General features: G+C 44.6%; 1 protein-coding gene across 1 annotated transcript in view; it reads right to left on the minus strand.

Annotated features, from left to right (window-relative positions):
- The window catches only part of LOC311145131 (clathrin heavy chain 1-like), a 39,794-nt gene extending 14,477 nt beyond the window's left edge, over positions 1-25,317 (minus strand). Inside the window, exons 1-22 of the mRNA XM_084181324.1 lie at positions 25,220-25,317; positions 19,344-19,551; positions 13,044-13,312; positions 12,665-12,826; positions 12,257-12,370; positions 11,724-11,897; positions 11,267-11,464; positions 10,762-10,962; positions 10,332-10,484; positions 9,068-9,190; positions 8,138-8,275; positions 7,878-8,042; positions 7,620-7,800; positions 6,624-6,787; positions 6,388-6,513; positions 6,080-6,222; positions 5,635-5,869; positions 5,422-5,544; positions 4,964-5,109; positions 4,629-4,812; positions 4,219-4,411; positions 1,807-1,964 (exon numbers count right to left, since the gene is read on the minus strand). Coding sequence (XP_084037450.1) covers positions 1,807-1,964; positions 4,219-4,411; positions 4,629-4,812; positions 4,964-5,109; positions 5,422-5,544; positions 5,635-5,869; positions 6,080-6,222; positions 6,388-6,513; positions 6,624-6,787; positions 7,620-7,800; positions 7,878-8,042; positions 8,138-8,275; positions 9,068-9,190; positions 10,332-10,484; positions 10,762-10,962; positions 11,267-11,464; positions 11,724-11,897; positions 12,257-12,370; positions 12,665-12,826; positions 13,044-13,312; positions 19,344-19,551; positions 25,220-25,261 — 3,600 coding nt within the window. The 5' untranslated portion in view covers positions 25,262-25,317. The remainder of the gene's footprint in view (positions 1-1,806; positions 1,965-4,218; positions 4,412-4,628; positions 4,813-4,963; positions 5,110-5,421; positions 5,545-5,634; positions 5,870-6,079; positions 6,223-6,387; positions 6,514-6,623; positions 6,788-7,619; positions 7,801-7,877; positions 8,043-8,137; positions 8,276-9,067; positions 9,191-10,331; positions 10,485-10,761; positions 10,963-11,266; positions 11,465-11,723; positions 11,898-12,256; positions 12,371-12,664; positions 12,827-13,043; positions 13,313-19,343; positions 19,552-25,219) is intronic.
- Positions 25,318-25,607: the final 290 nt, after the last annotated feature.

Consider the following 25,607-nt stretch of genomic DNA (forward strand, 5'->3'; position numbering starts at 1 on the left):
TTTTCAGAACAGGTGTATATATACTGACAGCATGTGACAGATCACGTGACTCTTAAATAAAGTCCACCTGTGTGCAATCTAACTAATTATGTGACTTCTGAAGGTAATTGGTTGCACCAGATTTTATTTAGTTGCTTCATAGCAAAGGGGATGAATACATATGCACTTTTCCGTTATTTATTTTATAGAATTTTTTGAAATAAGTTCTTTTTTCTTTTCACTTCACCAATTTTGACTATTTTGTGTATGTCCATTACATGAAATCCAAATAAAAATTCATTTAAATTACAGGTTGTAATACAACAAAATAGGAAAAACGCCAAGGGGGATGAATACTTTTGCAAGGCACTGTACATAAGTATTCAGACCCTTTGCTATGAGACTCGAAATTGAGCTCAGGTGCATCCTGTTTCCATTGATCATCCTTGAGATGTTTCTACAACTTGATTGGAGTCCACCTGTGGTAAATTCAATTGATTGGACATGATTTGAAAAGGCACACACCTGTCTATATAAAGGTCCCACAGATGACAGTGCATGTCAGAGCAAAAATCAAGCCATGAGGTCGAAGGAATTGTCCGTAGAGCTCCGAGACATGATTGTGTCAAGGCACAGATCTGGGGAGGGGTACCAAATCATTTCTGCAGCATTGAAGGTCCCCAAGAACACAGTGGCCTCCATCACTCTTAATCTTAAATGGAAGAAGTTTGGAACCATTAAGACTCTTCCTAGAGCTGGCCGCCCGGCCAAACTGAGCAATTGGGGGAGAAGGACCTTGGTCAAGGAGGTCACCAAGAACCCGATGGTCACTCTGACAGAGCTCCAGAGTTCCTCTGTGGAGATGGGAGAACCTTCCAGAAGGACAACCATCTCTGCAGCCCTCCACCAATCAAGCCTTTATGGTAGAGTGGCCAGACGGAAGCCACTCCTCAGTAAAAAGCACATGACAGCCCACTTGGAGTTCGCTAAAAGGCACCTAAAGGACTCTCAGACCATGAGAAACAACATTCTCTGGTCTGATTAAACCAAGATTGAACTCTTTGGCCTGAATGCCAAGTGTCACGTCTGGAGGAAACCTGGCACCATCCCTACTGTGAAGCATGGTGGAGGCAGCATCATGCTGTAGGGATGTTTTTCAGCTGCAGGGACTGGAAGACTAGTCAGGATTGAGGCAAAGATGAACGGAGCAAAGTACAGAGAGATCCTTGACGAAAACCTGCTCCAGAGTGCTCAGGACCTCAGACTGGGGCAAAGGTTCACCTTCCAACAGGACAACAACCCTAAGCAAACAGCCAAAATAACGCAGGAGTGGCTTCGGGACAAGTCTCTGAATGTCCTTGAGTGGCCCAGCCAGAGCCCGGACTTGAACCCGATCTAACATCTCTGGAGAGACCTGAAAATAGCTGTGCAGCAACGCTCCCCATCTAACCTGACACAGCTTGAGAGAATCTGCAGAAAATAATGGGAGAAACTCCCCAAATACAGGTGTGCCAAGCTTGTAGCGTCATACCAAAGAAGACTCGATGCTGTAATCGCTGACAAAGGTGCTTCAACAAAGTACTGAGTAAAGGGTCTGAATAATTATGTAAATGTAATATTTCAGTTTTTAATAAATTACCAAAAATTTCCAAAAGCCTGTTTTGCTTTGTCATAATGGGGTATTGTGTGTAGATTGATGAGGGGAAAAAACAATTTTATCAATTTTAGAATAAGGCTGTAACGTAACAAAATGTGGAAAAAGTCAAGGGGTCTGAAAACTTTCCGAAGGCACTGTATATGCATTTTGTACATATTTGACACCTTTACCTGTTGAATATGGGCATTGTTAGGTCCGCTAACAAACTCCTCTAGTTCGGCCAGTCTGACAGTTTTAGCCAGAGCAAAGATGAGCTCCGTCTCTACGTACGACTCCCGGGCCTTTTTACGGGCCATCTGAAGGAACTTCACCAGATCCTCCCAGTTATCTACAATACACACACATCATACATTATATACAAACATCAAACACTACATGACCAGAAGTATGTGGACACCTGCTCGTCGAACATTTCATTTCAAAATCAAGGGCATTAATATAGAGTTGGTCTCCCCTTTGCTGCTATAACAGCCTCCACTTTTCTGGGAAGGCTTTCCACTAGATGTTAGAACCTTGCTGCGGGGACTTGCTTCCATTCAGCCACAAGAGCATTAGTGAGGTCGGGCACTGATGTTGGGCGATTATGCCTGGCTCACAGTGGGATTTCCAATTCATCCCAAAGGTGTTCAATGGGGTTGAGGTCAGGACTCTGTGCAGGCCAGTCAAGTTCTTCTACACCGATCTTGACAAACCATTTCTGTATGGACTTCACTTTGTGCATGGGGGCATTGTCATGCTGAAACAGGAAAGGGCCTTCCCCCAACTGTTGCCACAAAGTTGGAAGCACAGAATCGTCTAGAATGTCATTGTATGCTGTAGCGTTAATATTTCTGACTTGTTGGAAAGGTGGCATCCTATGACGGTGCCACGTTGAAAGTCACTGGGCTCTTTAGTAAGGCCATTCTTCTGCCAAAGTGTGTCTATGGAGATTGCATGGCTGTGTGCTCGATTTTATACACATGTCAGCAACAGGTGTGGCTGAAATAGCCAAATCCATTCATTTGAAGGGGTGTGCACATACTTTTGTATATATAGTGTACACATATACAGTGGGGAGAACAAGTATTTGATACACTGCCGATTTTGCAGGTTTTCCTACTTACAAAGCATGTAGAGGTCTGTAATTTTTATCATAGGTACACTTCAACTGTGAGAGAAAAAAATCCAGAAAATCACATTGTATGATTTTTAAGTAATTAATTAGCATTTTATTGCATGACATAAGTATTTGATCACCTACCAACCAGTAAGAATTCCAGCTCTCACAGACCTGTTAGTTTTTCTTTAAGAAGCCCTCCTGTTCTCCACTCATTACCTGTATTAACTGCACCTGTTTGAACTCGTTACCTGTATAAAAGACACCTGTCCACACACTCAATCAAACAGACTCCAACCTCTCCACAATGGCCAAGACCAGAGAGCTGTGTAAGGACATCAGGGATAAAATTGTAGACCTGCACAAGGCTGGGATAGACCACATGACCTTCTCCCATTCCTCCTCTGGATCATCCAGATGGTCATTGGCAAACTTCAGACGGGCCTGGACATGCGCTGGCTTGAGCAGGGGGACCTTGCGTGCGCTGCAGGATTTTAATCCATGACGGCGTAGTGTGTTACTAATGGTTTTCTTTGAGACTGTGGTCCCAGCTCTCTTCAGGTCATTGACCAGGTCCTGCCGTGTAGTTCTGGGCTGATCCCTCACCTTCCTCATGATCATTGATGCCCCACGAGGTGAGATCTTGCATGGAGCCCCAGACCGAGGGTGATTGACCGTCATCTTGAACTTCTTTCATTTTCTAATAATTGCGCCAACAGTTGTTGCCTTCTCACCAAGCTGCTTGCCTATTGTCCTGTAGCCCATACCAGCCTTGTGCACGTCTACAATTTTATCCCTGATGTCCTTGGTCTTGGCCATTGTGGAGAGGTTGGAGTCTGTTTGGAGTCTGTTTGGAGTCTGTTTGATTGAGTGTGTGGACAGGTATCTTTTATACAGGTAACGAGTTCAAACAGGTACAGTTAATACAGGTAATGAGTGGAGAACAGGAGGGCTTCTTAAAGAAAAACTAACAGGTCTGTGAGAGCCGGAATTCTTACTGGTTGGTAGGTGATCAAATACTTATGTCATGCAATAAAATGCAAATTAATTACTTAAAAATCATACAATGTGATTTTCTGGATTTTTGTTTTAGATTCCGTTTCTCACAGTTGAAGTGTACCTATGATAAAAATTACAGACCTCTACATGCTTTGTAAGTAGGAAAACCTGCAAAATCGGCAGTGTATCAAATACTTGTTCTCCCCACTGTGTGTGTGTGTGTGTGTGTGATATATATATATATACATACATACATACATACATACATACATACATACATACATACATACACACACACAATACATTATACACAAACACATTGGGGAACCCTGTCATACATTATACACAGCGCATAGAAGGCTTCATTTTACTAGACAATTTTGGTGACAACTCTTTTTGGACTTATCCCGACTAATGTCTCTGTTTCCTTTCTTTTTCATGTTCCTCCATCTCCGTGTAGCTTAGTTATGGCGATGTGTTGTCCTACCGTTTTTGCTGGCAGCGCTGACCACCTCCATGTAGGCTGATGGGTCGTCAGCTTTGATGTAGGAGTCGATGGCCTCTTTAACCAGGTCTCTCTGGAGCTGGGCTCTGGCCAGCTGACTCCATACCGCAGCCTCATTACAACGCTCTGCAAACTCATAGGCTCTGTCCAGGTTACTGATATGCTCGATCAGGACCTAGAGACACAGGTGGACGGTATGGTTATGCTGTGTGAATGAGTAAATAGCACAAAGAAAAGTATTATTGGTATTAAATAAAAAGAGGGTACCATGATAAAATATTTGTAAGGAGCACAAAGAAAAGTAAAGTAAAGAAGAGTATTATTGGTGCATTGAAATAAAGCGGATACAATGATTAGCTAAATATTTGCATCATCTTCAGACTCTTGTTTACCTGAATGGCAGAGGTGTTGACGTCAAACTTTTTAAAGATGGCGAAGGCCTCCTCGAAGAGCTCGTTGCTGATGGCGATGTTAGCGATGTCTGGAGCGTCGTAGTTGTCCAGGCGGTTGATGTACTCCATCACACGCGTCCGGTCTGCCTTGATGGCCGTCAGGATCAACAGGTTCTGGAGGTTTCTGGGGTAGTAACAGAGAAGATACAGAGGCTAGATAAGACTTCAACTACAGGTATTAGTAGAACATCTGAAATATTTGTGTCTTTTTAACCTCAAAGCTTAAAGGTGGGGCCAAGTAGTGTGTGTGTGCGCACGCGCACACAGTGACTGACCGGTGCTCGCTGAAGACTGAGTTATCCAGTACGATCTTCTCCAGTAGTTCGATGAGCTCATTGGGCAGGTCAGCTGTCATAAAGGCCTTGACAGTCACCGACACCTCCTCTGGGTCCTGGGTCTCTGACAGAGCTGTCTGCACCACCTGGGAAATACACGGAACCACAGGTCATAACACAGGGAGCCACAGGTCCGAACACAGGGAGCCACAGGTACGAACACAGGGAGCCACAGGTCCGAACACAGGGAGCCACAGGTCCGAACACAGGGAGCCACAGGTCCGAACACAGGGAGCCACAGGTCCGAACACAGGGAGCCACAGGTCCGAACACAGGGAGCCACAGGTACGAACACAGGGAGCCACAGGTCCGAACACAGGGAGCCACAGGTGTGAACACAGGGAAGCAGGTAAAACACAGTAAACCAACACAGGGTTATCAGAGGGCATTCTACTGACCTGGTCTATTAGTTGGCGTTTATAAGGGTTGTTCTCCTCTAGAACATTAGCCCATAGTTCTGGGTCTTTCCGTCGGACCAGGTAGCGAGCCTCACTCTTGAACAGAGAGTTCTCATTGCACACCTACAACAGAGCACAATGAAACCACATCAATCAGTGCATCATAGTCATCTGTGTGTATGTGTGTGTGTGTGTGTGTGCGTGCGTTCAGACCTTGATAAGGTCCAGGTCACACTGGCCCCTCTCGTAAGCGACACAGGCGAGGTGGGGGTCCCTCTTCTCACAATACTTCCCCACTACAGTGCTGTCGTAGAAGGTGTTCTCCTTCAGGAAGCGCTCCGGGTTGTTGTTACTGTCTATGTATATCTTAGCCAAGGCATTGTGGGTAGCCGGCTCCTCACAGCCCTCGTGGATACGAGACTCCAGCCATGGCAACAACAGCTTCAGTCTGGGACACACACGCAAAATCTACTTCTGAGAAACCCTCTTGAAAACGTAAGTCACAAACAATACTTTGGGGGAACATTTGGTCAGAAAACATTTAAGCATTCCCTCACACGGGGGAAAAGACAGGCCTGAAAGTTATCAGACAAAATGTTGAGGACGTACAGGAGCAGACAGGGTTGGAGACCATGTGTGTAAAGTTGTGTGTCTGTACCTGTTCCTCTTCTCCACCTCTGCCACTAGCTCGTCTGTGGAGAACTGTCCTCTCACCACCATGATCAGGTTCTTAATGACGTCTTCAGCACAGTCTACATCCAACAGACCTCCTATCACCACTGGCAGCCGGCTAGGGTTCACCTACACACATCAATGCGACGCAATGACAGCAGAAAACATTTATAGGATAGCTAATGCTATTGGTAAAACCAACAATAAGGTATCTTGACACGTTTCATCTTCCTTCCCTGGCTGCAGTGCTGTGTTCCTCCTCACTGTGCCTACTGCCAGGCTGATGACTCTTACCTTCTGAACGTAGATCTCAATGTACTTTTGCAGAGTGTTGCGGTAGAGGTAGAGAACCAGGTCATGGACAAAGTCAAAGCGGTCACACACTATGATCAGAGGCAGCTGGTCTGTCAGTTTAGCCTCCTGATGGGGGGGGGGGGAGAGAGAGAGAGAGAGAGAGAGATTGTAGTCTGCCAGACTAACGACTGTGCTAAATGTTCACCCAACCAACACTGCTAGGGTAGCCCTGGTACCTTGAGGAAGTTCTTGACCCTGTCCGGGTCGTAACAATTGCTCTCTCTACAGATGCGTTCCACCTCCTTGATCTGTCCGGTCTTACAGGCCGCCTGGATGTATTTAAAATGGACGTCAGGGTCCTGGCTGAAGTTCACTATGGAACCCAGGAAGTAGAACACACCTGGGAGAGGAAGAGGAAGAACACAATTTCACATTTGAATAAGTTTCCTAGTTTCCCTGTGAATGCCGCCCAAGTAAACCGACACGATAGGACAATAAAGAGGGGACAGCAAAGGTAGGAGATTCAAACCCATGGTAGGCCCCTTTTGTGTTAGCAAATTCATCAGGGACCCCCTCATAATCAGACTCAAGTGTAATAAAAATAGCCTACAAGGAGTTTTACTTTGGCTTCTGAAGTACATGGCTGGATGAACCAGGTCTCGGGCCCAGGGAAAGAGCATTTTAAAAGGACCGCCTCTTGGCATCAGAGAGAAATGTTGCTAATTTCCTGCAATTCTACACATTTTGCCATGGGGCAGAGATATTTGTTGTTGTTGCAGCTATGAGTGGTCCTCTGTGGCTAAATTGGTAGAGCATGGCGCTTGTAACGCCAGGGTAGTGGGTTCGATCCCCAGGACCATCCATACGTAAAAATGTATGCGCACATGACTAAGTCGCTTTGGATAAAAGCGTCTGCTAAATGGCATATTATATTATTATAAAGCTAATATCCTGAAATTCTACACATTTTGCCATGAGGCAGATAGAAAACTTTGCCAGCTTAAAATCACAGTGCATTCATGTAAAAATGTAATAAAGGGGAATAGTATTGAGTTTAACAATTTATAATTGGTGGAGTACTGTGGACACCAATATCCCTGTGAGCCTCCCAGGCCCATGCTACCCAGAGTTAAGAACATACATTGTAGATGAATAATATTACATTGTATTGTATTACACACAGGCCACAAGCTGACACGTTTTCAAACATAAGAGGCCAGATCCAGACGTACCCTCGAAGCTCTTGAAGGACTCGAAGAGATCCACCAGGGTGTTTGTTCCCAGCTGCTGGTGGTATTTAGATGCCACCTGGACACACAGCTGAAGGTTCTGTCTGATGTTGGCTGATAACATGGCCCGAAGACACTCTACTGAGTCCTCTACTGACAGGGCACCAAAGAAGTTCACCAGCCACTGCAGGGAGAGAGGAGAGGGTTAATACAACACACCCCAAACAGAGGGTACATTTAAACACACCTACTGGTACGTACCTCAGGGTTGAGAAGGTGTGTGTGTACGAGAGCCCTTTTGATGTCGAACAGGTCAGTGTAGTGTTCTAGAGCCCTCTGTAGTAGCCCAGCCTTCTCACACAGCTGGGCGATGTGGGCTCGGTCATAGTGAGTAAACATCTGGTTTCCCAGGATTGCGTCGGCCACCTGGATACACACACAAGTTATAACACAACACAACGGACCAATAGAAACACAACGGACATTATGAAAGGTGTGTGTGTGTGTGTGTGTGTGTGTACCTGGGGAGCATGGAGGAGGTTCATTTCCAGTAGGCGTGTCTGTAGGTGTCCCTCGGCTGGCTGGTTGTTCTTCAGAGCGTCCAATAGGAACGAGGTACACTGCTGGATCAGACTGCCCTCCATGAACACATCCACTATCTACACCAATCAAGAGAGAGGGTGGACATCAGCAACCAATCACAGGAGAGAAAGCGGTAATCAAGAGTCACAGGGACATACTCCTGCTTCATCAGGGAATGCACTACTGGATCAGATTGCACTCAATGTTCAATCCTAATACAACCTCTAGCTCCATAGACACTGTGTAGATCCAAAGCAATCCTTTAGGTATGATAAGTAATATGGTAATTGCTCCACTTTCTGATATGCTACGGCATTCATCTTGAACTCTCCAATCCTTTCAGATCTGCTATACTTTAGTACCTAAGTGCTAAGGGTTAGAGGGTGATTCGCTTTCAAAGGAGCAGGGAGAAATGAGCAGCGAATAAGGAACCCACAGGAAGACAGTATAATATTAATTTTAAAGAATTCCATTCAGAATGTGGGAATCATCAGGTAGCATGAAATTACCTCTAAACTTGATTATAGGGGTGTGTCCCAAATGGCATCTTATTCCCTATATAGTGCACTAATGTTGACCAGGGCCCTTAGGGCTTTGGTTGAAAGTAGTGCACTATGTTGGGAATAGGCAACCTAAATCTGTGCTTGTGGGCAACTTGTACCCAGAGCCAGTTCAGACAGAGGAAGGGAAAGTTGATATGCCCTTAAAAGGAAGAAGGCTCCCTAAGTCAGAGAATTCCTGGCATTGCTCTCCCACATGGAATAACAAACCGGGAGGCTCCCACACTGGGCAGTGTGTGCGGGCTTGCGCGTGTCTGTGTGTGCCTGTGCGTGTGTGCCTGTGCGTGTGTGCTTGTGCGTGTGTGTTACCTGGTTGATGTTGGCCAGGGGCTCCTCATCTGCAACCAGCATCTGAGAGAACTGTAGACCCTGGTCTGGACTGACCCGCATCACATTCCTCAACAGAAACACCCAGTCTGGAGAGTAGCCCACCTATACCAGGGAGAGATAGAGAGAGGGGGGCGGAGATTAGATTGATAGATAGATATGGGAGGCCACATCACAACACCGTCATCTGATGAGACAAACGAGCAAGTTGACATTTTAAAACGAGGTACTTCTGATCAATCAAACGTCCTAATAAAAGCAGGATCCCATGCAAACTATCAAATCAAATTGTATTTGTCACATGCGCCGAATACAACAGGTGTAGACCTTACAGTGAAATGCTTACTTACAAGCCCTTAACCAACAATGTAGTTTTAAGAAAGAATACCCCCCCCCCCAAAAAAAAAAAAAAAAAAAAAAAAGATAATATAAAATACTGGGTAGCCATTTGATTAGATGTTCAGGGGTCTTATGGCTTGGGGGTAGAAGCTGTTTAGAAGCCTCTTGGACCTAGACTTGGCGCTCCGGTACCACTTGCCGTGCAGTAGCAGAGAGGACAGTCTATAACTAGGGTGGCAATTATTAGGGCCTTCCTCTGACACCGCCTGGTATAGAGGTCCTGGATGGCAGGAAGCTTGGCCCCAGTGATGTACTGGGCCATACGCACCACCCTCTGTAGTGCCTTGCGGTTGGAGGCTGAGCAGTTGCCATACCAGGCGGTGATGCAACCAGTCAGGATGCTCTCGATGGTGCAGCTGTAGAACCTTTTGAGGATCTGAGGACCCATGCCAAATCTTTTCAGTCTCCTTAGGGGGAATAGGTTTTGTCGTGCCCTCTTCACGACTGTCTTGGTGTGCTTGGACCATGTTAGTTTGTTGGTGATGTGGACACCAAGGAACTTGAAGCTCTCAACCTGCTCCACTACAGCCCCATCGATGAGAATGGGGGCGTGCTCGGTCCTCTTCTTTTTCCTGTAGTCCACAACCATCTCCTTTGTCTTGATCACGTTGAGGGAGAGGTTGTTGTCCTGGCACCACACGATCAGATCTCTGACCTCCTCCCTATAGGCTGTCTCGTCGTATTCATAGAGGAAAATGCTATAAGATACTACGAGAGTTGTGCCTCCCAAATGGCACCATATTCCCTTCATAGTGCGCTACTTTTGACCAGGGCACTATATAGGGAATAGGGTGCAATTTGCAACACATCAAAAGAGATGTCCATCCACTCTGGAAGTGAACTGTACCTTCTTGGCGTAGAGCACTATCTTCTGGAACTGTCCGGTCTCAGCGAAGCACTGGATCACCTTGCTGGGTATGTTGGCCCTGAGGTAGACACTGAGGGCTAGAGTAGGATCTACTGCCTTAACCAGGTCACCAAGCTCCTCAGAACACTCCAGCTACACACACACACACACACACACACACAATAAACTGTAGCTATAATGCAATTTCAGGGTAAATATACAAAGGGAATAGATTGAAAGTCTCTATGGACCCTGTTAAGGGACTCCTGTTTACATAGTCTTGATGTTTGTGTGAGCACCCCCCCCACCCCCCCCCCCCCCACAGCTCTGACTTTGCTGATAGCTACTTTATTGAGGCTAAATGACTAACATGTCAATGTAAATGTGACAAGGCTGCCCAGTCCACAGCTCCATCCCCAGTCAGTCCTACCTTGTCCTCTTTCAGCCACTTCTCCAGCAGCTGCTTGCGTCCCTGCTGTAGCACGGGCCTGCACAGCTCCATAGACTCAAACTTGTTGAGCTGGCCCTGGTCCAGCAGGATGCCAAAGTACTGCAGCAGGGGAGAAGCCTGGCCCGGTTGGGCCGGCACACTCTGGAATTTACGGATGGTCTCCACTGTCCGCAGGATACCCTGGACGAGGGAGGGGGAGTATAGGATAAGATAGTGTTATTGTTGCTAAGTGTATAACAAAGCTAAGGAGGATCTATTCAAAGACTGTCTTCCTCCTAGGTTTGCAAAATTCCAGTAACTTTCCCAAAATTCCCAGATCTTCCAGAAATCCTGGTTGGGGGTTTCTGGATTTCCTGCTTTTTCCCTCCTAATTCTGGGAATCCTCCAACTGGAATTTTGAGATAGTTACCGTAATTTTGCAACCCTCCTCCAAACCCAACCCAACCGATCATCTCCTATCCCCTGGCCCTTGGGTCTGACCTACCTTGGGCGTGGAGGCAGCCACCTTGGCAGCCTCGGAGTAGGAGCCCTGAGCGAACAGCGTGTTGAACTTCCTGGCAAACAGCTCATCTGCCCCGGCCAGGTTAGAACGCACGGCCATCCTCAGGCCCAGGTCTGGGTTCTGCAGCACGTTGGTGGCATAGTTCACTATGTTCTCCTCCTCCACACACACTGACAACACCTGAGGGGGGATGCATCAAATGAATTGATTGTCGGCTACTACTGAACAGAGCCCTATCCAAAGTATAGCACTACATAGAGAATAGGGTGCAATTTGGGACACAGCCCAAATCAATCAATCAATGGATGATTAACTCTGAATAGCTTGTTATGTGTATATGCTTTCACATGTATCCATTAAAAACAAAATAACCCTAGTGTTCCTGTAGTATACAGACATATCATACGGTAAATCTAATGGGATTAAGAGGAGTTCATACCTGTCCCTTCTTGTTAACCCCGATGATGCCGGATGTGGGTTCGTGGGGGGCGGTGACGAAGATGGTCTCAGCGCTGATGCGGTTCATGTAGATACACACTCCTGACTCCAGATCATACAGGTGGATGTAGCCGTACTTAGTGATCAGGTAGATCACACCGTGCTTGGTGCCAATCTGAGGTCAGAGAATCAGAGGGTACAGAGATTACACCCTCTGTATGGGCCAAAGACAACTATGGGTTTTCTTAGCAGTGTACAACACCAAGACAAATTCCTATCAACATTGTTGAATGGCAGATAAGTGTTTTAATGGTTAAAGAAGCCTGAACAGAGAGATGTGTGTGCAGGTTGCTGATAACTGAATATTTCCAAGATAAGGGAAAACACAACCCGAACACAAACAGCTTCAGTTGTATTGGTTAAATATGCAGAAAGAAAACCTCCCAGCCAGCAGAGTCAGTCTGACCCTACTAATTTACTGCATAACTCATTCATTTCATTCAGGCATTGTGAGAGGCACCCTAAGGTCCTTACCTGCATGGCGACAGGGAAGTCTGTCTGAGCCTCGGGAGGGAAGAACACATCAACCGCCTTCTTGGTAAACGGCTGGTTCCCTGTAGCCGGCTGACCCACCTCTATGATATGCAGCTGGAACACAACACGACCACACATGTCAACATACTGACCGCATACTAACCACACATGACCACAGTAACACACTGACCACACATGACCGTATGCATTTTGACCACATAGTAACATAAAGTAACCACAAAACAACAGTAACCACAAAACAACAGTAACCACAAAACAACAAGTCCACACAAGTCTTAACAGTGATTGGCGTTAATATTTCACATGCATATAGGAGGAGTCCTGGTTTGTTATGGAACTGTAACTACGTTCACCATGCCTGTATACCCCCCAGTGTCCTCTTCTCACCTTGCCCCCAGCCTGGCTGCGCACAGCGAAGCAGAAGAGAGTGGAGGCTTTGGTGTTGCCCTCCACCTTAAACTCTCCGAAGGCTGCAGCGTGGCCCTCGATGGGCTGGGACACCTTCCTGTCAACAGAGTACAGCTGCATGGCCCCCACCACACGGTTTTGCTGCAGGATAGAGGAGAGAGAAGAGGGGATGTCATCACTGTCTGAACATGCTAGAAAAAAGACCAAAGTACAGTGCTTTTAGAACACAAACACTAACTTATAACATATGTCTGATGTGTGTACACACTGATGTGAGTGCTGTGAACTATGGGTGTGTATGCATATAGAATAGAATGCTGATCATAAGACGTGCGCGTGTGCACGCGTCTGTGTATACCTGTGCCGAAATCCCAATAAGCAGAAGCCACTTCTGCTGTTCGTCTGTTCTGTAGTTTATGATCTGGCAACCGGCCAGACTGGCGTGCCGATCAAATACTTTCATTGGCTGAGAGTCCCCCTCCATGCTCCAATGGTAGACGGCCGCTTCAGTCACCAAGGCGACAGTGTTGACAGAGATCCACTTCCAGAACATGACTTCCTCTGTCATGGTGTGGGCCTTCATCTTACTCTTCATCTCAATGTTGAAGATCTGCAGGCACTTAGCAGCTGAGGACAAAGGGAGGGGAGACCAATACAACAATTCATAATTTTGTTCTATATCTATGGGAGATACAGTGAGACACTGAATGAAGCTAATGCTAAACTGTAGCTAGTGAACTCCATCTTTGGGTAGCTTGCTGACTATCCAGGACCATGGACTTCTTTCTAGGTATCCATGAGATTTGTACATTGTAATGCGTGTGAACTATCCCTTTAAGTTCCCAGCAAACTGGATTTCCATGATGGTCCAAAAGTGTGCCATTTCCCTGTACAGTGAGAGAGCGTGACGGGTGTGTGGATAAAGAGAGGGGGCGATAGGTAGATAACACATGACCTAATAGATAGTGTCTAGCAGACAGATCCTCCAGAACAACTGTGCTCCAGGTTGTTGCTGTAAAGGAGAACGTGTGCTGAATCTCTTACTTACATGGATGGTGAAATAAAGGTAAATAAATAAGACATACATTTGTCACAAACTCCAGGCCCAAGTAATCTAACAGAGACATATAACTCAGTGTTTTCCCGTAGAAGTATAAAAAAATATATATCATATTTTTTGGAGTGGCAGCAACATTTTAGCAGCGGCGCGGCCACTGCTAAATCAATATAGGGGAAACACTGGAACTAGCAGGCTATTTAGAGGAAAGTGAGAGCGAGAGCTACTAGAATCAGTGTTGGCTACTACTGAACTGTTCTAGTCTCTGGCATGCTGAGAGTAATGAGTGAGGAAATAAAACTCCATTGTTTACTAACCTCCCATATCACAACCAGTGTAAATGGAACTAAGCCCAAGGGACAGCATTTGAAGATGAAACTAGACCAGTACTGACAGCATGTCCTATAGTTTCAGGTTTAGACAGTGAGCAAGGAATAGAACCGGTTTACCAGAGACCCCACACGTGGGTGAAGAGGTAGGACATATCTGGTAAGCTGTAGAGAGAGAGATCTAGAGATGGAGAGGAATACCTCACACACACACACACACACACACACTACTTGTAGTGTGTATGAAATCTGATGATGCATACCACACACAGTCTACCAGCATACACCAGGTCATGCTAACACGTACGGTTCTCATAAAAGCATGTGTGGGTGTTTGTGTCTGTGTGTGTGTGGGGGGGCTGTTTTGGGGGAACTCTGACTGAAAACTTCTACACTTGAGATGTCACAGTCAGGGGACAGTTACAATGTGTGGATTCAAATGTATAGAACCGAATGCTCCGCTGTCCTCCAAACGATCTCATTGATTTGGTTACTTGTCAGAAGGAATCAGAATACAGTGCCTTCAGTAGTATTCACACCCCTTGACTTTTTCCACATTGTTGTAACAGCCCGAATTTAAAATTGATTAAATTGAGATTTTGTATCACTGGCCTACACACAATACCCATAATGTCAAAGTTGGAATTATGTTTTTATAAATGTTTACAAATGAATTAAAAATGAAACGCTGAAATGTTTTGAGTCATTAAGTATTCAACCCCTTTGTTATGGCAAGCCTAAATAAGTTCAGGAGTCAAAATGTGCTTAACAAGTCACATAATAAGTTGCATGGACTCACTCTGTGTGCAATAACAGTGTTTAACATGATTTTTGAATGACTACCTCATCTCTGTAACCCACACATACAACTATCTGTAAGGTTCCTCAGCTGAGCAGTGAATTTCAAACACAGATTCAACCAGAAAGACCAAGGAGGTTTTCTAATGCCTCGCAAAAAAGGGCACCTATTGGTAGATGGATTTTTTTTTTTAAGCGCACATTAAATATCGCTTTGAGCATGGGGAAGTTATTAATTAGCCTACACTTTGGATGGTGTATCAATGTAAATAGTCCGGGTGGCCATTTGATTAATTGTTCAGCAGTCTTATGGCTTATGCCAAATCTTTTCAGTCTCCTGAGAGGGAAAAGGTGTTGTCGTGCCCTCTTCACGACTGTCTTGGTGTGTTTGGACCATGCTAGTTTGTTGGTGATGTGGACACCAAGGAACTTGAAACTCTTGACCCACTCCACTACAGCTCTGTCGATGTGAATGGGGGCCTGTTAGGCCCGCCTTTTCCTTTAATCCACAATCAGCTCCTTTGTCTTGCTCACAATGAGGGAGACGTTGTTGTCCTGGCAGTGTGGCCAGGTCTCGGACCTCCTCCCTATAGGCTGTCTCATCGTTGTCGGTGATCAGGCCTACCACGGTTGTGTCGTCAGCAAACTTAATGATGGTGGGAGTACAGGAGGGGACTAAGCACGCACCCCTGAGGGGCCCCAGTGATGAGGATCAGCGTGGCAGATGTGTTGTTGCCTACCCTTACCACCTGGGGGCGGCCCGTCAGGAAGTCCAGGATCCAGTTGCAGAGGGAGATGTTTAGTCCCAGGGTCCTTAGCTTAGTGATGAGCTTTGTGGGCACTATGGTGACTACGCTGAGCTGTAGTCAATGAACAGCATTCTCACATAGATGTTCCTTTTGTCCAGGTGGGAAAGGGCAGTGTGGAGTGCGTTGAGATTGCGTCATCTGTGGATCTGTTGGGGCGGTATGCAAATTGGAGTGGGTCTAGGGTTTCCAGGATGATGGTGTTGATGTGAGCCATGACCAGCTTTTCAAAGCACTTCATGGCTACCGACGTGAGTGCTACAGGGCGGTAATCATTTAGGCAGTTTACCTTCGCTTCCTTGGGCACAGGGACTATGGTGGTCTGCATGAAACATGCAAGTATTACAGACTCGGTCAGGGAGAGGTTGAAAATGTCAGTGAAGACACTTGCCATTTGGTCCGCGCATGCTTTGATTACACGTCCTGGTAATCCGTCTGGCCCTGCAGCTTTGTGAATGTTGACCTGTTTAAAGGTCTTGCTCACATCGGCTACCGAGAGCGTGATCACACAGTCGTCCGGAACAGCTGGTGCTCTCATGCATGCTTCAGTGTTGCTTGCCTCGAAGCGAGCATAAAAAGGCATTTAGCTCGTCTGGTAGGCTCGCATCACTGGGCAGCTCGTGGATGGGTTTACCTTTGTAGTCCGTAATAGTTTTCAAGCCCTGCAACATCTGACTAGCGTCAGAGCCGGTGTAGTAGGATTCAATCTTAATCCTGTATTGACGCTTTGCCTGTTTGATGGTTCGTCTGAGGGCGTAGCGGGATTTCTTATAAGCGTCCGGATTAGTGTCCCGCTCCTTGAAAGCGGCAGCTCTAGCCTTTAGCTCAATGCAGATGTTGTCTGTAATCCATGGCTTCTGGTTGGGATATGTACGTACGGTCACCGTGGGGACAACGTCAGCGATGCACTTATTGATGAAGCCGGTGACTGAGGTGGTATACTCCTCAGTGCCATTGGATGAATCCCGGAACATATTCCAGTCTGTGCTAGCAAAACAGTCCTGTAGCGTAGCATCTGCGTCATCTGACCACTTCCATATTGAGAGAGTCACTGGTACTTCCTGCTTTAGTTTTTGCTTGTAAGCAGGAATCAGGAGGATAGAATTATGGTCAGATTTGCCAAATGGAGGGCTGAGGGAGAGCTTTGTATGCGTCTCTGTGTGGAGTAAAGGTGGTATAGAGGTTTTTTCCCCTCTTGTTGCACATGTGACATGCTGGTAGAAATTAGGTAAAACAGATTTAAGTTTGCTTGATTTAAAGTCCCCGGCCACTAGGAGCGCCGCTTCTGGATGAGCATTTTCTTGTTTTCTTATGGCCTTATACAGCTCGTTGAGTGCAGTCTTAGTGCCAGCATCGGTTTGTGGTGGTAAATAGATGGCTACGAATAATATAGATGAGAACTCTTTAATATTAGACATCTGTTAGATTAATTTGGATTTTAAGAATAATGACTAAAGGATTTCACCCCAAACACAGTATAAATGTTAGAATTATCATGTAGTGTCAACCCACTAACAGAGGGGGCGGTACTAACCATTCAAGGGGGAAGGCGGAAACTGTTTAGAAAAGTCACCTAAAGGTGGGAGGAGTCAAGTCCAGGAGGTATAAAATCATCTGTTTGTGTCATTGGCGGGAGAGCTCTCTCCATGAATAAAAATACAGATAAGACTTGTGGGTTGTGGACCTTGAATCATTGATGATTAAAACCAGAGCCTTACAACCTCTGGTAATGATTCAAGCTTAGGTTGAATTAGAGATAGAAATTCACATGACAACATCGAGCTCTGTCCTGGCTCTTTTCGGTGATAAGAGACGGTAGCAGCAACATTATGTACAAAATAAGTTACAAACAACGTGAAAAAAACTAACAAAATAGCACAGTAGGTTAGGAGCCCGTAAAATGGTTAGGAGTAGCACTCTTCATATTTTCAAGCATGGTGGTTGCTGCATCATGTTATGGGTATGCTTGTCAATGGCAAGGACTAGGGATTTTTTGGGGATACAAATAAACTGAATAAAAATAAGCACAGGCAAAATCCTTGAGGAAAACCTGGTTCAGTCTGCTTTCCAACAGACACTGGGAGACAAATTCACCTTTCAGCAGGACAATAACCTAAAACAAGGCCAAATATACACTGGGTTGCTTACCAAGACGACATTGAATGTTCCTGAGTGGCTCAGTTGGTAGAGCATGGCGTTTGCAACGCCAGGGTTGTGGGTTCGTTTCCCATGGGGGACCAGTATAAAAAAAAGAAAATGTATGCACTCACTAACTGTAAGTCGCTCTGGATAAGAGCGTCTGCTAAATGACTAAAATGTAAAATGTAGTTACAGTTTTCACTTAAAATCAGCTTGAAAATCTACGGTAAGACTTGAAAATGGCTGTCTAGCAATGATCAACAACCAACTTGACAGAGCATGAAGAATTTTTTTAAGAATAGTGTGCAACAAAGCTCTTAGAGACTTATCCAGAAAGAATCACAGCTGTAATCGCTGCCAAAGGTGATTCTAACATGTATTGACTCAGGGGTGTGAATACTTAAGTAAATTAGATATTTCTGTATTTCATTTTCAATAAAATGTGCAATCATTTCTAAAAACATGTTTTCACTTTGTCGTTATGGGGTATTGTGTGTAGATGGGTGAGAAAAAAAGTGGGTTAAGGAGGGGAAGCTTTTATGAGAGACATGATGACCACAGACAGGAGAGACAGACCACAGACACGAAGACAGAGATAACACCACAGACAGAGAGCGACAGGCAGGAACTCACCGTCTGAGAAAAGGTGACAAGAAAGCAAGCAAGGGAAAGAAAGAAAGCCAAGAGTCAGTGAGAGAAAAAGAGGATGAGAGATAGGCAGACATCTCAGAGATAGAAAAAGAGAGAGAAAAAGGAGAGAGAGAGAGAAAAAGAGGAGAGAGCGAGCGAGAGAGAGAGAGAGAGAGAGGAACACTCACCCTCTTGATAGATGACAGAAAGCAAGGGAAAGAAAGGTAAGAGTCAGTCAAAGAAAAAGCGAGGGGGAAAGAGAGAGGTTAAAAGAGATATGCAAAGCCTGAAGAGATTGCATTAGAAGTAAGGCAAACCGATACAGACAGAAGGCTAAATGCGCCTGTGTTTTGACAAAGGAGTAGAAGCAGTGGCGGAAAATCTATTTACATTACCAATTTAGTACATTTAGCCAATATGTCTGAGTGTATTTATAGCATGGGAGGAAATAGTGCATTATAACACAGATACACACAACACTGCGTTTGACAGCTATGTTAAAGTTGGAGTTACATAAACAGCAATCCTGTGTGCTATACTGCTAAATAACACACCATTGCCTTTAGGGAACTTTTCAGAACCAACGTGATGTTGAAATAGGTTGCTCATATACCCGTGTAGTAATGACGCAATTACTCTGGTAACAGCATTGGATTAACAAGTAACTATGTAGTAATAAGTGCATTGCAACAGAGCGTTTTTGTTGGTTGTATAACACCAGTGGAATAAGGAGCACAGTGAGGGCAGGTCAGGGAGCGGGGTCAGTGTGAGTCCCAAATGGCACCCTATTCTCTACATAGGGTGCCATGGGCCCTAGCCAAAAAGTAGTGCGCTACATAGAGAATAGGGTGCCATTTGGAACGCACCCACAAGGTTGTGGGGTCGTGGTGGTAGCCTACCTTTCAGGGCGATGACCTTGCTGGTAGGGTTCATGATGGCGCTGTCAGCGGAAATGGGTCGTCTGCTTGGGTTATTGGGGTCGGCCATGTCTATGATCACCACCTGGTTTTGTTCACCCACCTTCTCCCGGATGCAGATGAACTTGTCAGACTCCATGGTCAGGTAGCTGAACCCGATGTTGGCCGGGTTCACCCCCAGGTTCTGCAGCTGAAACACACACAGCTGTTAGATCTCGGTTTAGTATTTCAGAGGCAACTGCTGTAGTCAAGCCATAAACCCTGACCCTAGACACGTGTAGTACATCTCAATGGATTGGATAGAAATTAGCAACGTGGGTATTTCACCACTTTTGGGCTAGTTGAAATGTGTGCCATTATTGCTCATATCTAACCAATCCTTTAGGACTACACCAGTGCTTAGGGGTATGGGCTACAGTACAAACTAGGGGTCATTTGGAATTGGACAGTGCAGTCAGTGGCACAATGAAAAAGATATGAGTCTACAACTGATGAGAACACCTACAGGCAGTAAGATATTTTCTGGAGTCGTACCCCGATGAAAAATATATAAAAAAGGATAGGAAAAAAACTAAAGTTGCCAGTTGCTAACATTTGCCTTGGGTTGGGGAAAACAATTCTCTAAACGTTCACTCTATTAAAATAACTCCCGTTCTGGTCCAATTTTCCAGGATGATATTCTTAAAGGTTGTTTTACAAGGAGAAGGTTAGGTGGTTGTGGCACCAGAACAGTCAGGCCTGGGAAACAGCGTGGGCATAGCATAGGGCAGGCAGACAACAGGATATTAGGCTGACTCTGGAAAGCTTTATTTGCTGTGACAGCTGCTATTCATCTAGCTTTTACTGAGGCATTATACCATAACATACAGTAACAGTACTTTCTGCTGCTTATTTCATTTGAATAATCCAACACTCCCAAATACCAAACTCTACATAGTAGTGCTTGAGAGAATCTCAGAGATGCCAAACCGTAATTACCATGTAATTATTATTATTTAATTACCATGCAATTATGTTATTTCTAAGTAAATACAATGTAAACAGCAGACTAAAATAAATGTGCAGTGTAACCATAAACACTGGCTGATTCAGGTCAGGCCTCTGCTAGTGAATTCAGAGATTCAGAGGGGGCTTCCCGGGGTAGGTCTAGAATGTGCCCTGATCTCTAGTGTGTTCTAGGATCAGTTTGCCCTCCCCATATCCTAACCTTAACCATTATAGTGGAAAACACTGAACTGACTCCAGTGTCTATAGGTCTCCTCTAGGCCTATGCCAGCACTGTGAGGTGGTCAAGGGTTAGGCCGGGTGGAGCACCAATCAGCCAATAACATGAGACAGGAGAGGCTAAAGAAGAGATATCTCCACTGGCTGCCAGAAATCTCGGAGGATAGAGGGGGGTGAAGGAGAAGAAGTAAAGGAAGGAGGTAATGTTAGGGGAAGAGGGACCAGGGGAGTAGCTGCCAGCTGGGCAGGCAGTACAGGCATAGGACGGGAGTCCTATGGTACCCTATTCCCTAAAAGTAGTGCACTAGAGGGAATTGAGTATCATTTGTAACTTAGCCCAGAATGAGGAAGAGGGAGAAAGATGGAGTAAGATGGGGGGAAGGTGAGTAAGCTAAGGCAATAGGGGAGGGAGGACATACCATGTCTGGAGAGAGAGGAGTTCCTGTAATACAGTGCTTGTGAAAGGCCTGGGGAGGGGTGGCTGAGTCACCGGAAGCATCCCCCCCCCCCGGCCCTCCTTTATAGAACATTCCAGACTAAATCACTCGCAACCACAACCCAGTGTCTTCAGAACCCAGTTTGTGTGCACACATTGACACAGTTTCCACAGCCCAGTGCATGCACACACACACACCACTCCTCCATTGACATTTGTGTTACAATTTAATTTCACATTCGATGCTGACCATGGTTATGAGTGTGATCCATCATTGTGTTTGTTTAGCCCATTTCCTCTCTGGCTGCATTTAAACAGGCAGCCCAATTCTGATTTTGTTTTTACTAATTGGTCTTTTGACCAATCAGATCAGCTCTGAAAATGACCTGATGTGAAAAGATCTGATTGGTCAAAAGACCAATTAGTGGAAAAAAAGATCAGAATTAGGATGCCTGTCTAAATGATGCCTCTTAGGCAGCAGGCCTGCCTAAATGTGTATGTACTCTAGTCCTGCGTGTATTGTGTTAGCTAGTAACACAGCTCAGATGTGTTCTCTGCATTCCTCTGGTTTAACATTTTCTAAAAACGGCAATAATGAATATGAACTGAAAAATGATCTGATCTAGTAGGGCCGGGACGATACCAGTATCTTGATACTCATTAGTATGGTGGCAAGGAAACAAAACACTAAGTGTTTAACTTATTTTGGAAACAGCCCTAATGTTGGAAACAAACATCATTATGTAATCAGGAATGAGCAGGGTGTGCTACATCATAAGGACCCCTTCTTCATGTCCTCATAACATGTAGTGCAACAAGACCACTCATGGTCTGTAAAGTTACCTACCTTCGATAGATTTAAACAAACAATATTGAAATCACCATGGGGACAACCATAAACTGTCAACTCCATAATAGGATATGAATTTTGGTTCAAATATGTTTATTTTATTTAGTTTTAGAGTCATAAAGCAGCTGAGGAAATAAAACATTTCTACTTTGTATACCACTGGAATTAAGAAAAATGTTTTTTGGGTCAACTACGTAAAACGTGAACTCCGTCAGATTTTTGTCTAATGTCAACTCCGTCAGGGTGCTGAAAGAGCTGATAGAATTGTTATATTTTTGGGGAGGATTTTCAAATGAATAATATTCTACATTTTACAAATGTTTGTGTTAAAGTTTTATTTTCAGAGGCAAAAATATGCATCTTTTGAGTTTTGTTAATTTTTCGGTCAATATTTTTTTGGGGAAATGTTTTATCACTGTTCTGCAACATACACTTAAACAACGTGTTTGCTGTGCTAGATCTAAGGGATAATGTTTGCTTTATAAAATGTTGTTTTATGTGCTGAATCTAGAAAAACATGCCAAAAAGCAAACAAAATTAGCCCTGGAGCATTATATAGCGCTATAAAATAATAATAAAATAAGTTTGGAGATTTATATGCCATATTTTAATATTCTAATGTTAGAATTAAACAATCAAGGCCTTTAAACACTTGGAAAATAAATGAGAAAAATTAAATGCCTTTAATGGTGTCTGACAGAGTTGACATAGGCTTAAATTCAGTTCATTGCATTTTATGAAGAAATTAAAGTTAGGTTGTTCCTTTACATGGTGTGATAGCTGATACTTTGATCTTACAAAATATTTTTTTTTTATGTTTTTCATATTGAGAAAAATATTTGAGAAAAAAGTAGGGATTGTCTTTCAAAAATCCCTGAGCTGTCAGTTTAATGGCATGTTAGCCTGCCATCTTCAGTATCACCAATGTTGCTAAAAAAAAAAAGGCTAACAATAGACTATAGTTTTAGGACAGCTCCTTCCAGTTACATTTAACATTTTAGTCATTTAGCAGACGCTCTTATCCAGAGCGACTTACAGTTAGTGAGTGCATACATATATATATATTTTTTTTTTCATACTGGCCCCCCGTGGGAATCGAACCCAAAACCCTGGCGTTGCAAACGCCATGCTCTACCAACTGAGCTACACGGGACCATAATTGTTTCAGCTGAGAGAGACTGTGGTGTGTGTGTGTTATTTTTAGAGTTTCATTACTTAGGCTTTGTCCATACCAATGTGTTGTGCAGGGTAGTAAGCAGTAATATGACTGACTGACTGGCTGGACACCAGCCATTAGTTCCGGTGCAGACAGAACTGTTCCAGCCAACAGTTGTGCTGTCAGAGGTGCTCTGCTGTGCCTGATGATCATGATCTCACTTCCCGTTCCTGCCCTGATGTGATTTTCTGGGTTAAATGGGCCTGCTTACCTCATCTGTCTATTAGTGGAGACAACAGCAACAGCCCAGAGCAGGGAGCTGCTCATCTGTTAGTACTGGAGAGTAATATCCCAAAGCAGGGAGCTGACAGGCAAACAGCTGATGGACAGGCAACAGAGACAGACTGGAACCAGAAATCAACCCAGGCATTTCTAACACACCGGCCTATTTTTTGCCAAATAATGGTAATTATTTATGGAAAAAAAAAACAGGCCCACTGGGCTAAAGATGGACCAGCCCATCTGGCATTTGCTCTAAGTGCCCCTATGGCCAATCTGTTTATGACTGGCTACATACCTCACAGGTCTCTCCCTCTCACTAGGGCAGTCTCAGGCTGAGGCTAAATGTCAGGGTATTGAACTCGGGACTTCTGTAATACTCATGACTCCATTAGCCCACTGTGCTAAAGCGAAGGGTGGGTGCTTTCAGCAACATCTGGCCTACATAATGCAGAACCTAATTTGTCCCAGACAGAACCCCAAAAGAAATCATTAATCTGCTAATACACACAATGTACTGCACTGTAAATGAAATACCAAAGGGCACAGATCACTGATCCATTTACTCAATTAAATAAGTCTCCACACAAACTTTCTCTCACACCACACACAGCCTAGATTAGGGTCAGTCAGTCAAGCCTGGGAAAAAGGAGTATTACGCTAAACACAGCTTAGTGTTAATGACATGTTTAAGACCACACAATGCGACACTGGCAATGCTATTTTACTGTGTGTGTGTGTGTGTGTGTATGTATATTGGGGGTGCTCTGTTTATGGCTAAACTTATACAATTGGGATTAGTCCAGCAGTCTAGTAGTAGTTGTACACAGAGTCCAGTGGTGTAGCAGTAGTTCTACACAGAGCTAAAACAACAAAGCCAGTCACATCTGTGTCTACAGGGCAGTGTATGTCAACCCAGACCTAAACCCACCCAGACTATACTGTTTAATGCATAGAGGCTGTAAATACCAAGATAGGATAAAAAAAAAAGCAAAAGAACTTGAGGCCCAAAGTCCTCAGTTTGCACATTCCTGGCATTTTTCCTCTCAGCTGGAGCCATTCCTGATCACAGAGGCCTACCAAGCAGAGCAGGTCTGCAAAAAATCATACATGGAATAAAAAATAAAGGGATACACTATCAATTAATCGATATGTCTGGTCAAATCTTGCTCAAATAATGTTGTGTTGCCTTTCAATATATGCATTTGTAGCAATGGAGGGGGAACGACCAGAGTAGGGCTTGCCACCTGTGCTATAAAGGTTCAGATCTCTAGCCTGTTCCCAGATCTGTTTGTGCTGTTTTGCCAACACCTCGTGTAAAGGGGCTCCACATTTTAAAATGGAACTGGTGAATGTTGGTGGGCCCTGTTGGCTGCATTAGAACGAGTGGGTAGTAGACCAGAGTGTCCAGAGAGAAAGAGGTCTTTAGTGAAAGGCCATTTCACAGTCCTGATGTTGCCACAGCAACGAGCCACGGGAGGGATGGGATGTGGGCACGTCACAAACTTTCTCTTTGGCCCCAAGAAACCGATGGATAATTGAGGGGTTCTACAACATGGCCTACTAATTAAAAAATATGACACCATCTAATCTAGCCACATCCAAACACAGTTGAGCCATAGTTTAAATAACTGCATGCCTTTATCGTAAATCACTCAATTCCAACAAGAGTTCATTGTGTAGTCCAGTCACCGGCTTCGGGTCCGCAGAAAGCAGACTATAGGCTACCAATACGATCTGACTGTTGAATTTTTACAAGTCATCATCTGCCCCGCACAAGCTAGCTAGGCCTATGTCTATATTGAGCACTCTCCATGCAGAACTGTCAGATTCCATTTAAATGCGGTATGTCTATTTCTGAAGAACTGCGCGAAAATGCATCTTATGTTTTTCGACTGTTAGCCTCTTCTTACCTGCAGATGTTCCTGAAATCGTATCGGAAGTATCTGAGCCATTCTTGAGGCTTTCTGTGTTTCAAGTGTCCAGAGAAAAGGAAAGGGGAAGGGGACACGAGGAGGAATTAATGTTGTCTTGTATTAAAAGTGCCCAAAAAGCTCCCAAAAGTAAAATATAATGTGCAATGATAGGCGTCTCGCCGGCTTACGTTGATATCACCCGAATTCAGTGCTGCTCTCCTTCAGTAGCCTAGCACCCAAACAACACTCCTGAATCAAAACTCTACGCTTCCGCTAAGTAAAATAGTCCACAACAATTAGACTTGAAAGCTCTGAGAGAAAACAAAAATGAATGGCGCTCAAATGTTTCTTACGGCATGCTACAAAATAATAAATTTGCTATTTA

The sequence above is a fragment of the Coregonus lavaretus genome (assembly GCF_964263955.1).
Source record: "Coregonus lavaretus genome assembly, chromosome: 17".
NCBI lineage: Eukaryota > Metazoa > Chordata > Actinopteri > Salmoniformes > Salmonidae > Coregonus > Coregonus lavaretus.